Below are 14,675 nucleotides of genomic sequence, written 5' to 3'. Positions count from 1 at the left end.
TAGAGTATTTTCCAAACACTAAATCCATTGAGATAGATTTTGTGTGTGATATAGAACAAATGTAGTGTATTTACAGCTAGATCAATTGAATATCAGGGTTTTTGTTCATATTGAGACAGAAAACATGCTTCTTTGTTTTCATTAGTCACAGACCACCTGATTTAAAGAAAGTGGACGAGGAATCCAAGACTCCTCAGCCTATTGGGCGGATCGCAGATAGGATCAGCCTTTTCGAGGGGAGAGCGATGGGGGTTGCCAGTCCCAGTAAGACTTACCCCAGGAGTGCAGATGTTTCTCCCACCAGGAAAGTCACAGAGCAGCTCATAACAAATGTAAACAGAGAGCTTGTGTTGCCAGATCAGCGGGAGAAATCGGTGGAACGTGGCGATGCCAGGTCCAGCTCGGCCCCCCCTGTTCGGGATAAATTAAAAACGATACGGGAGCGGGCGAGGAACTTTGCAGAGGCTCAGAAGATGGATGATAAAACAATGGTACCCCAAAAGTCCTCTATTATTGCAGGAATACCTGAAAATTCTACAGATTTCCCTGCTTCTGCTGTGTCAAAGATAACAAAACAGGACATTCAGGGAAAACTGGCCAGCGGGGAAAAGACTCCTACTCGTGTCACTCCGAAGGCAGAGATAACATTGAAACCAGCGGAGCCAGATACCACCCCAGTAGCGGTCATGCCAGTTCCTGAAGCAGATCAGACAGACTCCAAAACAAAGGACAAAGAGGCTACTGAAACAGTGGAGCTACCAAAGAGACCTACCAATATTGACCTAAATACTTCAGTTAAAGGGGGGAGTAGCTCAGACTCAAGCCAGCTGACACCTCAGGTGGACTCAATCAATGAGGTCAGCCCACAATCCAAAGCCAACAGCAGACAAAACTCCAGGTCAAAGAGACGGAAAAGCAAAGGAGGGGAGTCAGCCAATCACCTGAGCTGTGACATCAAACAGGAAGTGACAAACACTGAGCAGGAAGTGGTCAACAGCAAACAGGAAGAGGCAGGCACCACAAAGAAAATGGCCACTGCGTTTGAGCAGGACGATAATACAGTTACATCGCCACAATATAGTCAATCTGTAGACATAAAATCAGATGTTAAAAAAGAGTCTGTTAGAGAAAACATACAGAAAGTAGTCATTAAAAAGCCAGCACCCTCAGACAAGCAGATTGAGTCATTGTCAGATGAAAAAGAAAATTCTAACAAACTGTTAAAGGAAAAGACGCAATCACCCACACCTCCAAACGTCAACAAAGACAATAAAATGGCTACCTCTGATCCTATCAGTGGAAGAAAGGGGCCCAATAATAAAACTGTAGACATTCTACCCTCACAGAGTTCCAAGGGAGAGAAGGCAGAGGGGGGAAGCTCTGAGACGACCTCTACCATTAAGACAAATCAAAATGTTTCCAAGGACAACAGCGAAACATCACTGTCTTCACATTTGCCTAAGAAAAAACAGACTCTTGTTCAAGACCCCTCTCGTGTGGAGCAAGGCTCACCTGTCCCACACGCTGAAGTCGACAACAGACCAATGCAGCCTGAAAAGAAAGCGGTGGAAATGGTAAAACAGCCTGATAAAAATACAGATACAAAGTCAGAGAAGGATTTGCCTTCAGGCAGTAGACAAGACACCCCTGAGATAGCTGCTACTAAAGCTGTCCCACCCTCTGTAGCTCCTATTAAACCTCCAGCCTCACTGACTCCTATACAGCCTTCTCAGTCAGATAAAACTGCCAGTGTTGTCACTCAGATTGATGAGACAGCGATGGGAAAAGACAGTGATAAATGTGCAATCGAGCCTCCTAAGGAAGGGTCGTCTACACGTGTGCCTGAGCAGAAAACAAAACCCTATCATCAGGACCCTGTATTAGAAAAGCAGCAAACCAAGGTCTCAAAGCAAACCCAGTCTGTAATGTCATCTGAGGTGAAGATAGATAAACCTAGCCACGACACACCGACACACAGAGTGAGGCCTACCCCAGAACCCACCCCCTCAATGCCTAGCACTACAGTGCCAGTAGTAGAGAAGGACACCTCTGTAAAAACAGAAAGCAAGGCCTCAAATCCTACAGCGGTAGATTCTACTCAGAATCCTTCGGAGACCAAAGCCCCAGAAAATACAAAGGGTCAGGGGGAGAAAGAACTACCTGGGCTAAAGCCGAAGAGCAGTGAGGGACCAAGACTGGATGTTGGGAAGGAGAACTCCACATCTGTAAAAACAGAAAGCAAGGCCTCAAAACCTACAGCGGTAGATTCTACTCGGAATCCTTCAGAGACCAAAGCCCTAGAAAAGACAAAGGGTCAGGGGGAGAAAGAACTACCTGGGCCAAAGCCGAAGAGCAGTGAGGGGCCAAGGCTGGATGTTGGGAAGGAGAACTCTGCTGTAAAAGCAGAAAGCAAGGCCTCAAAACCTACAGTGGTAGATTCTACTCAGAATCCTTCGGAGACCAAAGCCCCAGAAAATACAAAGAGTCAGGGGGAGAAAGAACTACCTGGGCTAAAGCCGAAGAGCAGTGAGGGGCCAAGGCTGGATGTTGGGAAGGAGAACTCCACAGCTGTAAAAACAGAAAGCAAGGCCTCAAAACCTACAGTGGTAGATTCTACTCAGAATCCTTCGGAGACCAAAGCCCCAGAAAAGACAAAGGGTCAGGGGGAGAAAGAACTACCTGGGCTAAAGCCGAAGAGCAGTGAGGGGTCAAGGCTGGATGTTGGGAAGAAGAACTCCTCTGCTGTAAAAGCAGAAAGCAAGGCCTCAAAACCTACAGCGGTAGATTCTACTCAGAAGCCTTCGGACACCAAAGCCCCAGAAAATACAAAGGGTCAGGGGGAGAAAGAACTACCTGGGCTAAAGCCGAAGAGCAGTGAGGGGCCAAGGCTGGATGTTGGGAAGGAGAACTCCACTGCTGTAAAAGCAGAAAGCAAGGCCTCAAAACCTACAGTGGTAGATTCTACTCAGAATCCTTCGGAGACCAAAGCCCCAGAAAATACAAAGGGTCAGGGGGAGAAAGAACTACCTGGGCCAAAGCCGAAGAGCAGTGAGGGGCCAAGGCTGGATGTTGGGAAGGAGAACTCCACTGCTGTAAAAACAAAAAGCAAGGCCTCAAAACCTACAGTGGTAGATTCTACTCAGAATCGTTCGGAGACCAAAGCCCCAGGAAAGACAAAGGGTCAGGGGGAGAAAGAACTACCTGGGCCAAAGCCGAAGAGCAGTGAGGGGCCAGGACTGGATGTTGGAAAGGAGAACTTCACTGTAAAGACTATAGCCCCAGAGGTAAAGAAGCCAGAGGATGTGAAGGAGTGGAACACTCTACCAAGCCAATCACAGAGTGAGGACAGAGAAAAGACAGTGATGTTGCCCAATGGAAAGCTAGCAGAGGGAAAATGGGATGCACTTGAACAAAAGTCATCTACTAGTAGGTATACTACTACTGTGCAAGAAAGGACAGCTGATGACAAGCAAGGAATTGTGGTAACAAATTCTACACCGGTTGTGAATGTCGAGATCCGCCCGGCAACACAACCCGAGACAACCAATGAGAAATCAAAATTTTTCCCCAGTCCAGGCAAAGCTCCGAAGATACTCTCTTCTACTGAAACCACTAAAAAACAGAGCCCAGTCTCTCCCCAACATCCATCTCTGAATAAGCTCCCCTTACTGGGGGGCGGTGGCAGTGGCTTGCCCCTCCAACGCGACACCCCCTCCAGCTGGCTAGACGTGGACCATCGCTTCCCCAAGCCGAAGCTCCTCCGCCCCGCTGAACCCAAGCTCAGCTCATCGGTCAGCGAGAGCAACCTCTTGGACACGTCCGGAGAACTGGACGACGATGACTTCATCGAGAACATAAAACGCCTTGGCGTGCCTTTCTCGTTGCCACCGCGGCAGAACCACCACCACCATCCTCCCAAGCCACCGTTCGCAATGCCCGCCATCCGGGAGGACCGCTTCGAGAAGACTTTTGACCCAGAGGAGTTCCAGTTCGGCCTGAGGAAGAAGAGGGAGTTTTCTGTGGAGACGACACAGAGTCTTCTGCCTAAGCTACAGAGGAACCGGGTCAAAGGGGAGCTGAAGCCGGCCAGGGCCAGCATCACGGACCGGGACAGGGGCAGCATCCTACTCAAGAGCCTCGACACCCGTTCCAGGCTCGTCTTGGAGAGGGAGAAGACCACCATGGAGGAGGGCGAGGAGAAGATGAAGGAAGAGGGTGGGGGGGGGGAGAAGAAAGAGGAGGCGAAGGTGGTGAAACCTCGTATGTCACGCTTGGAGGGGAGCTGTATCCTTAGTAGCCTGAACAGCTCCTCCACCAGGGGCAAGAGGCCCGGAGATGGACCCCAGATGGACACCACTCCGGGTGGGGAGGTGTCTCCCACCGAGGCCCCTCACCTCCAGCCCAGTCCTTCACCAGTCACTAAGCCATCCCAGACTACCCCCACTTTCTCTGGGGAGCTCAGACAGGCATTGGCCAAACAGCCCAGCCCTCCACCACCAGTCCCCCAGACTTCCCCCACTTCCTCTGTGGAGGCTACCATCCAAAGTCGTAACCTGGGGAACAGGCCCACTGCCCAGACTGCTGTGGTCAGTGACTCAGCTTCTCCGTTCCCGTCCTTTAACGACATCAAGCTGCCGGAGTATTTAGAGAAGTACCTTCCTCTCCGAGAGCCTGCTGGGAAACTAGAGCTGAGCACAGGGCAGGAACCGCTCAACTCAGAGGTAGGTTTTCGACAACCCTCAATTCTATTGAGTAGCGCTTGTTTGGCCAATGCCTGTATGTTGAATCTAGCACTTTTGAACATCTCAATGGCAGTGTTTCTCAAACCTCTCTTTGAGAATCCCAAGTCATGTTACATATTTGTTCTATTCCAGTACCAACACACCTGATACTCTAATCCAATGCTTAACGATTAGTTGACCATTCAGATGTGCCGGCACTGGCAGGTGTTTTGGGGAACACTGCCATTGAGATGTTTGAAAGCTAAAGAGTGTGTTATCAATCTTGATTGAATGGTGTGAAATGCAAGCAGTGTAATCCCGAGTGGCGCAGCAGTCTAAGGCTCTGCATCTCAGTGCAAGAGGCGTCACTGCAGTCTCTGGTTCGAATCCAGGCTGCATCACATCCGGCTGTGCTTGGGAGTCCCATAGGGCGGCACACAATTGGCCCAACGTCGTCCGGGTTTGGCTTTCCTGTTGATGAGAAGAACATTATCATAGAACGCAGACACTCTGTTCCGTGTTTAAACATGTTATCCTATTTCAGTAATTGTTTTTGTATTTTCGTAGGTTTTTACGGTGAGGGAAGCATGTCTAACTGCCTCACACACTGATCCTTATCTGCTGGATATTTAATGGTTATTGTTTGGTTATATCAGGTTATTGGAGGGATGAAGCCACTTGAAGGAGGTGGTAGAGGAGACTTGAATATCAGGCCTGGACTCCTAATGCTGGATGGAAGACCTCCGAGTCGTCCTCTGGTTCCTCCATCCTCCCTACTCGAGGCCATGGCCCCTCTGGCTGGCCCACTAGGGACTCATACTGACCATGTAAGTGTGTGTGGCAGAAGGTGATGGGTGGGGGGGTTACACGTGTGTAATATTCATTAAGTATTATGTATAAAACAGTTATATTAATTGACTTAAACATGTCTCACAATAGTCAATAAAACAAGCCAAAGTCAAACCATGAGTCAGAAAGGCCTGACCCACAAACAAGTACACAGTACGCAGTACACAGTCTCAGAAAAGAAAGCTATCTAGAACCTTAAAGGGTTCTTGGCTGTCCCCATAGGAGAACCCTTTAAAGAATACTTTTGAGTTCCATGTAGAACACTTTGTACTGGAAGCAAAAACGGTTCTACCTGGAACCAAAAACCGTTCTACTATGGGGACAGCTGAAGAACCCTTTTGGAACCCTTTTTTCTAAGAGTGGACAGTACACAGTACACAGCATTAACTTAAACACTGATAAGCAGATCTAGAACCTGGATTTTATGACATTGAAGATAACCATCTAGAATGTCATGATAATTGCAGTATTCATGTGATTTTGGTGTTACAGAGAGAGGCTGTGAATGGATTCCATAGGCGACCAGGAAAGGTAGGCACAGCTTCAAACAGATATTTCTAATTGAAAGAATTAGCATTGAAATCGAATGGAAGGAGAAGCTATTATGTGTGTGTTCCTGTCCCAAATGGCACCCTATGCCCTATGTAGTGCACTACTTTTGACCAGGGCCCATAGGACTATACAGAATAGGGTGCCATTTGGGACTCTACCATTGTGTTATTGAAGACATCTGTTTCATATGGTTTCGCATCAAGGGAAAATGGGGTTGTTTGAGAAAGGAGCTATACAGATCTACAGCTGGATATGTTTAAGAACAAGCTATTCTGTACTGCCAAGAGCCATTTAAACTCTGTGGTAAATCATTGCATTGTGGAATCTCAGGGGGTGGGGATGGAAGGCAGGCAGTTAAACATGTACTTTATTTTCTTTATGCTGTTTCAGTAACTGTAGGTTTGCATGTAAGAGTAATAAGGTGGCATCCCAAATGACACTTTGTTCCATATACAGTGCACTGCTTTTGACAAGAGCTCTATGGTCAAAAGTAGTCACTATAAAGGGAATAGGCTGCCTTTTGGGATGTTATATCGTGAGGTTATATAATACTTGAAGATGAGAATTAGAAATGAATGGAATGAAACATCCTAACAAACTCTCATGGTAGCTCTACCAACTTAGTCATATGATGAGTCACCCGATGAGTCATACAATGTGATGGAATATCGAAGTCAGATTCAGAGAGGGAGAGTTAATGTACTTCCTTTTCTTGATGTCTTGATTAAAAGAGTTCGTTTTGGTAGTCGGATAAATGGAAGTTTGCTTCTTTCTGTTGATATTTTGAAATGACACATGGTGTTTCCATGGTGATGTTTGAGCATTTCCTTCTCTCTTTATGCTTTCTTCAATAAAATAAAACCCACAGTGCACGTTGCCAGTATCACTTTAGTTTATTAAGCTTACGGTCTCTCTGCCTTCTTCAGAGCTGCTCATGACATCTTTTTCTCTTGATGTTTTGAAATGACAAAATGGCTTCCCTGTTCCTATGATTTAGATGGTGTTGTTTGAGCATGACCAGTTTAGCGGCCAGGCTTATGAAGTCTTCAGAGACATGGTGGATGCCACCCAGCTCCAACTGTCTCCCAGAATTTTTGTGAAGGTGGTGAGAGGATGGTGAGTCACACAGCCAAACTGGCTCTTATTTCCTACAGAGTAAATGTTCTGTTTTCAAAGTTCAAGCAAGGTCTGGAATAGGAATATCCAGTTAACAGAAAAAACACACCGTTTTGTATGCTCTGTCTGGCGTCTGTAGAAAGCATATTTACATAATATGTAGCGTAGTACTTTCTTGGCAGAAAATATCTGGCATGCCAAGCTGAGTAATTCGATGGTTTCAAATACCATCCCATCCTATGACTCATGTCAGGAAATACCAATGCGTGATAACAATTATATTGGCTGTTTATCATTCATATTACTTCATTTTATTGAATCAACCACCCAAAGTTATTGTCCTACATGATAGTGGGACGTGCACAAACAATAAACTAGTCCAAAGTCAAGTAGCCTGGGTACCTGTCTGTCCACTCCTTTCCACTCCTTGTCATGCAAAACACAGAGTACAAGGAGTGGAATGTTAGCCAAGCAGGTTCAGGATTTCAGGCTACAGAAAGAGTTAAACGTGAAGTGTAAAAGAGAATTTCCAGGTGAAATAAAGACGAGCGGTCTCTGATAGTCAATCAAAAAATGCATCTGGATTAATTCAAGTTGCAACAGAAAGACATCCAGCAAGAACACAGAAAAAGTCTAATGGCCTAAATCAAATAAATTGTATTTATTACATGCAAGAAAATACAACTGGTGTAGACTTTACAGTGAAATGCTTGCTTATGTACCATTCCCAACAATGCAGAGTTAAAAAAATATATATACAAAATAAAATAACTTACACGAGGAATAAAATAAAATACACAAGAATGGAGTTATATACAGGGAGTAACAGTACCAGATCAATGTGTAGAGGTATGAGCTACAGCGCCTTCGGAAAGTATTCAGACCCCTTGATTTTCCCCACATTTTGTTAGGTTACAGCCTTATTCTAAAATTGATTAAATTGTTGTTGTTTTTCTCATCTATCTACACACAATACCCCATAATGACAAAGCAAAAGCTGTTTTTTATATATATTTGCTAATTTATTTAAAATAAAGAACTGAAATATCACATTTACATAAGTATTCAGACACTTTACTCAGTACTTTGTTTAAACACCTTTGACAGCGATTACAGCCTTGGGTATGACGCTACAAGCTTGGCACACCTGTTTTTGGGGAGTTTCTAAAATTCTTCTCTGCAGATCCTCTCAAGCTCTGTCAGGTTGGATGGGGAGCGTTGCTGCACAGCTATTTTCAGGTCTCGCCAGACATGTTCGACCTCGTTCAAGTCTGGGCTCTGGCTGGGCCACTCAAGGACATTCAGAGACTTGTTCCGAAGCCACTCCTGCCTTATCTTGGCTGTGTGCTTAGGGTTGTTGTCCTGTTGGAAGGTCAACCTTCACCCCAGTCTGAGGTCCTGAGCGCTCTGGAGCAGGTTTTCATCAAGGATCTCTCTGTACTTTACGCTGTTCACCTTTGCCTCGATCTCGACTAGTCTTACAGTCCCTGCCGCTGAAAAAACTCCTCACAGCATGATGCTGCCACCACCATGCTTCACCGTATGGATGGTGTCAGGTTTCCTCCAGACGCGACGCTTGGGATTCAGGCCAAAGAGTTAAATCTTGGTTTCATCAGACCAGAGAACCTTTTGGCAAACTCCAAGCATGCTGTCATGTGCCTTTTACTGAGGAGTGGCTTCCGTCTGGCCACTCTACCATAAAGGCCTGATTGGTGGAGTGCTGCAGAAATGATGGAATTAAGAATGATGGAGGCCACTGTGTTCTTGGGGACCTTCAATGTTGCAGAACTGTTTTGGTACCCTTCCCCAGATCTGTGCCTCACCACAATCCTGTCTCAGAGCTCTACAGACAATTCCTTTGATCTCATGGCTTGGTTTTTGCTCTGACATGCACTGTCAACTGTGGGACCTTATATAGACAGGTGTGTGCCTTTGCAAATCATGTCCAATCAAATTAATTTACCACAGGTTGACTCCAGTCAAGTTGTAGAAACAATTAAAGTTTATCAATGGAAACAGGACACACCTGAGCTCAATTTCGAGTCTCACAGCAAAGGGTCTGAAAACATATGTATATAAGGTATTTCTGGTTTTTAGTTTGAATAAATGTGCAAACGTTTCCACTTTGTCATTATGCGGTATTGTGTGTAGATTGCTGAGGATTTATTTATTTATTTAATCTATTTTAGAATAAGGCTGTAACGTAACAAAATGTGGAAAAAGTGAATGGGTCTGAATACTTTCCGAAGGCACTGTATGTGGGCTCCCGAGTGGCGCATTGATCTAAGACACTGTATCTCAGTGCAAGAGAGTCACTGCAGTACCTGGTTTGAATCCAGGCTGCATCACATCCGGCTGTGATTGGGAGTCCCATATGGTGGTACGCAATTGACCCGGGGTCATCTTTGTAAATAAGAATTTGTTCTTAACTGACTTGCCTAGTTAAATAAAGGATAAAGAAATAAAAAAATATATACATGAAGGCAGGGTGAAGTGACCTAGATATCAGGATAGATAATAATAATAAGAGTAACATTTAGAAAAGAACAGAGTAGCAGTACCAAAGTGTGGGAGTGCCAATGTAGTGTGTGTGAATGATATGGTGTGTATATATAGTCTAGTGAGTGTATATATATATAGTCTAGTGAGTGTGTGTAGGATCAGCGCATTAGTTTACTATTTAGCAGTGGCTTGGGGGAAGAAGCTGTCTCGGATCCTATTGGTCCGAGAGCCGATGCTCCGGTACCATTTGCTGGACGGTAGCAGAGTGAACAGTCTATCAAATCAAATGTATTTATATAGCCCTTCTTACATCAGCTGATATATCAAAGTGCTGTACAGAAACCCAGCCTAAAACCCCAAATAGCAAGCAATGCAGGTGTAGAAACACGGTGGCTAGGAAAAACTCCCTAGAAAGGCCAAAACCTAGGAAGAAACCTAGAGAGGAACCAGGTCAGTCCTCTTCTGGCTGTGCCGGGTGGAGATTATAACAGAACATGGCCAAGATGTTCAAATGTTCATAAATGACCAGCATGGTCAAATAATAATAATAATCACAGTAGTTGTCGAGGGTGCAACAAGTCAGCACCTCAGGAGTAAATGTCAGTTGGCTTTTCATAGCTGATCAATAAGAGTATCTCTACCGCTCCTGCTGTCTCTAGAGAGTTGAAAACAGCAGGTCTGGGACAGGTAGCACGTCCGGTGAACAGGTCAGGGTTCCATAGCCGCAGGCAGAACAGTTGAAACTGGAGCAGCAGCACGGCCAGGTGGACTGGGGAGAGCAAGGAGCCATCATGCCAGGTAGTCCTGAGGCATGGTCCTAGGGCTCAGGTCCTCCGAGAGTGAGAAAGAAAGAGAGAATTAGAGAGAGCATACTTAAATTCACACAGGACACCGGATAAGACAGGAGAACTACTGCAGCATAAATACTGGAGGCTGAGACAGGAGGGGTCAGGAGACACTGTGGCCCCATCCGATGATACCCCCGGACAGGGCCAAACAGGCAGGATATAACCCCACCCACTTTGCCAAAGCACAGCCCCCATACCACTGGAGGGATATCTTCAACCACCAACTTACCATCCTGAGACAAGGCCGAGTATAGCCCACAAAGATCTCCGCCACGGCACAACCCAAGGGGTTGTTGACTCAACCCACTCAAGTGACGCACCCCTCCTAGGGACGGCATGGAAGAGCACCAGTAAGCCAGTGACTCAGCCCCTGTAATAGGGTTAGAGGCAGAGAATCCCAGTGGAGAGGGGAACCGGCCAGGCAGAGACTTGGGTGGCTGGAGTCTTTGGCAATTTTTCGGGCATTCCTCTAACACCGCCTGATATAAAGGTCCTGAATGGCACGGAGCTCGGCCCCAGTGATGTACTGGGCTGTCCGCACCACCCTTTGTAGTGCTTTGCGGTCAACGGCGGTGCAATTGCCATACCAACCAGTGATGCAGCCACTGAAGATGCTCTCGATAGTGCAGCTGTAGAACGTTTTGAGGATCTGAGGGCCCATTCCAAATCTATTCAGCCTCCTGAGGGGGAAGAGGCGCTGCCGTGTCATCTTTACGACTGTGCGGGTGTGTGTGGACCATGTTAAGTCCTTAGTGATGTGGACGCCAAGGAACTTAAAGCTCTCGACCTGTCCACAACAGCCCTGTTTTGTTTTTTGACCTTTATTTAACTAGGCAAGTCAGTTAAGAACACATTCTTATTTACAATGACTGCCTATCAAAAAGCAAAATTGCCTAGCTGTGGATTGTGTGTAGCCCAATCACGAGGCATGCCTACAGTCAGGAACACGCTTCAAACTTGTCAGTGAACAGCATGAAGCTAAAACAGGCCTTTCACAATATTTCAAATACAACCGCCGGAAAATACAGCTTGGAAAGCGAAGGGATCCTGCTGAAAAGAAGAAATACAGCTTGGAAAGCAAAGGGATCCTGCTGAAAAGAAGAAATACAGCTTGGAAAGTAAAGGGATCCTGCTGAAAAGAAGAAATACAGCTTGGAAGCAAAGGGATCCTGCTGAGAAGAAGAAATACAGCTTGGAAAGCAAAGGGATCCTGCTGAAAAGAAGAAATACAGCTTGGAAAGCAAAGGGATCCTGCTGAAAAGAAGGCTAATCTGTCTGTAGTCTACCAAGTTATCAACTTCCAAATAGGCCTATTGAGCGAACAGCATTGTTTTACCAAGTAAAATAAGAGAGAGATAAGCTTTTGGCACGAGCGTATTGGCCGTCGCCGGTGACTGAGCTGAGCATTATTGGGTGAGTCAGTGAAACTAGAAAGTTTTTTTAGGACTAGAATTTCCTCCTTCCCCCTTTCTTCCATCCAGTTACACACACCTAGGCCTAGGCCAGTGATGGATTGAAGTCAAGGTCGTTTTTATTCATCTCAGTTTCTCAGTTTGTCAGTGTCAAAGTAGCCTATTATTTTGATCATTTGTGAGGTATTCTAAAATGAAATAGAATTGCATGAAATGCGTTTATAAGGGCCACTTAGGCTACAAAAAAAATTCCCCATTGTGTGCAACTTCTGCAAGTGCCTCTACTGATCTATGCCAGTACACAAAAGCAAGATAATGCATGCAAGGCTTTGTTATAAAGGAGGTTTTTTTTCATGCTTTTTGGTACATCAGATCACCCCGGGTAACCCTGCTCTCTGGCTCACTTTTTGTTCCGGCTTCTCCAAATGTACAAATTAAGCACTGGTTAGGATTCATTCTTATAGTCACTGTGGGGATGACATTATCTATGTACCTATTGATGAAGCCCGTGACTGTTGTGGTATCCTCAATGTTATCGGATGAATCCTGGAACATATCCCAGTCTGTACTAGCAAAACAGTCTTGGAGCCTTGCGTCTGCTTCATCCGACCACTTCCGTAATGGGCATATCACTGGTACTTCCCATTTGAGCTTTCGTTTGTAAACAGGAAGCTAGAGAATTGAGTCATGGTCAGATTTGCCAAAGAGAGGACGAGGGAGTGCCTTGTATGCATTTCTGCAGTTAGAATAAAGGAGGTCTACATAGCCACTATCAGGAACAACTGTTCTGTCGACAATGTCACTAAATCTTGTAGGAACCTACAAATAAGGCACAGTGGTCTTGGCAACTAGCCGTACAGATTACAAGTAAGTATCACATCAGCACTTATAACGGGTCAAAGGTCTGCTTAAGAGGTATAAACATCATCAGCAATTACATTTAATTACAGATGCAATTATAGACTTGATTACCAAACATGGATTTTAGACAAGGAATAGCTGGTTAACTCCGGTTTCCCCTCTCCAGGGGAATGCCTCTGTCAGCGTTTCCCCACTCACATGAATATGTTTAATACAGATCATAATCAATACAACAGTAATCAAATACATGTCAAATAATACATCAATTAAGAGAAAGAGATAATCATATTGTTCCAATTAGTCTATTTCTATGATTCATATTTTATGTGTTTGTTTACCTGCTCCTATCTGTCTTTACAGCTGGGTGCTTTATGAGAGGCCTGGGTTCGAGGGGCGTTCCATTGCCCTAGAGGAGGGGCCTATTGAGCTGACCAATGTCTGGGCAGATGCAGGGCCACCAGGTTCACACCCCCATGTCGACATACCAATGGTCATCGGCTCCATCCGACTGGCTGTATGGGTGAGTGTCCACTCTGCTATAAATGTTGCTACATAGAGAGACACACCATAACATATCATGAGCCTTATAATAAGACATAATAAAGGCTAATACTACATAAGGGATAATCAACCAGGGGCAGGGTTGCCATGTTTGCTGATTTCTAACAAGTTGGGTTACATTGAAAACGTTGTCGCTGGTGAAAATGTATTGGTCGCGGGTGGCAGGTTTTTGGGCTACTTCTAATTGCACTGTGGCCGCCATGGCATTTCTCTCAAAAGATGTACAGTATATTTCACTGCAGTGAGCTGTTACTGAAGGCTGGAGGGATGTGTGTGCGTTGAGAGCACTGGTTGAGAGAGTGCTGCAGCTGGGCCACGGAGACAGAGCAGCACGCACGTCATGACAACTTTTTACCAGTTGTAGGTAGGCTATTTAGATTGGTCCTTATGGAGACAGCCTCTTTCCATAACACATATTAACGTGCTAGAACTAACAGAATGGCGACAAAGCATTGTCAAACGGCTTTAGGCGCACACTAGAGCTCTTTAGATACATTCGCTCAGAGATGTTTTAAAGTAAACTGCATTCAAATGTCGACTTTTCTTATGGATAAGCAAAGGGTTTTACTCATGCTCATTTCTAGGGTCTGGAGCGCAGTGGGAGTGTAAATATGAAATGGAAGTATGATAGGGAAGTATGATAGGGTGCATCTGTTGGCCATCAAGTAGGCTATTCATTTCTATGCCATTCTAGGCTACTGTAGCCTACCATTTGATACAATAAATATGTTGAACTTACAATATCGCTGGAGTCGTTGCAAATGAATTTGTGCCACTTGTGCAGCCTACCTGGAGCTGGCAAACTGATTTCATAAATAGCCTTTAACTCAGTTGTTGTAGCCTTGTGTTATTATGAAATTATTAATGGCCATGTCAGTTAATTAAATTTGAAGTCATCAATTGTGATCATGGTCACAGCTCTATCACAAATGTATCATTCTCCAGATTTAATGTCAGCTTCATTGTGGACTTTTCCCTGAAATTAGCTGTTGGCCTATCAGGGGCAATATATAGGCTACCTACATCTAGCTCAGCAAACCATGGCAAAGTTGATTTCCAATTATAAACACATAGCAGTTAATCATAGCAGTCAAAACAAGTTAAATCGACATCCATTGATGGAAAATGATTGGGATAGTTTGATACGGGACATTTATATTTTCTCTTGTGACATATTCTTAAACTGGCAGTAAGTCATATTTTGATGGAAACCAAATTTTGCTTCGTAGCCTACATCGTTCAAATTCACTTGA

The 14,675-nt window shown here is 45.1% G+C and overlaps 1 protein-coding gene and 1 long non-coding RNA gene across 3 annotated transcripts in view; one reads left to right on the top strand and one right to left on the bottom strand.

Moving 5' to 3' along the window:
- LOC129817706 (beta/gamma crystallin domain-containing protein 1-like) overlaps positions 1–14,675 on the top strand; it is a 53,709-nt gene that overhangs the window by 7,188 nt on the left and 31,846 nt on the right. For both annotated transcript variants that reach the window (XM_055873203.1, XM_055873204.1), the window contains exons 3-7: positions 146–4,721; positions 5,378–5,548; positions 6,063–6,101; positions 7,120–7,238; positions 13,222–13,381. In XM_055873203.1, the coding sequence (XP_055729178.1) occupies positions 146–4,721; positions 5,378–5,548; positions 6,063–6,101; positions 7,120–7,238; positions 13,222–13,381 (5,065 nt within the window). The remainder of the gene's footprint in view (positions 1–145; positions 4,722–5,377; positions 5,549–6,062; positions 6,102–7,119; positions 7,239–13,221; positions 13,382–14,675) is intronic.
- The window catches only part of LOC129817708 (uncharacterized), a 34,693-nt gene continuing 27,902 nt past the window's right edge, over positions 7,885–14,675 (bottom strand). Inside the window, exon 3 of the long non-coding RNA XR_008753755.1 lies at positions 7,885–13,409. This is a non-coding gene — a long non-coding RNA (uncharacterized LOC129817708). The remainder of the gene's footprint in view (positions 13,410–14,675) is intronic.

This window comes from Salvelinus fontinalis, chromosome 20, assembly GCF_029448725.1.
Source record: "Salvelinus fontinalis isolate EN_2023a chromosome 20, ASM2944872v1, whole genome shotgun sequence".
NCBI classification, from domain to species: Eukaryota; Metazoa; Chordata; class Actinopteri; order Salmoniformes; family Salmonidae; genus Salvelinus; species Salvelinus fontinalis.
The sequence above is the reverse complement of the archived record's forward strand: the minus strand, read 5'-3'. Positions and strand labels throughout refer to the sequence as shown.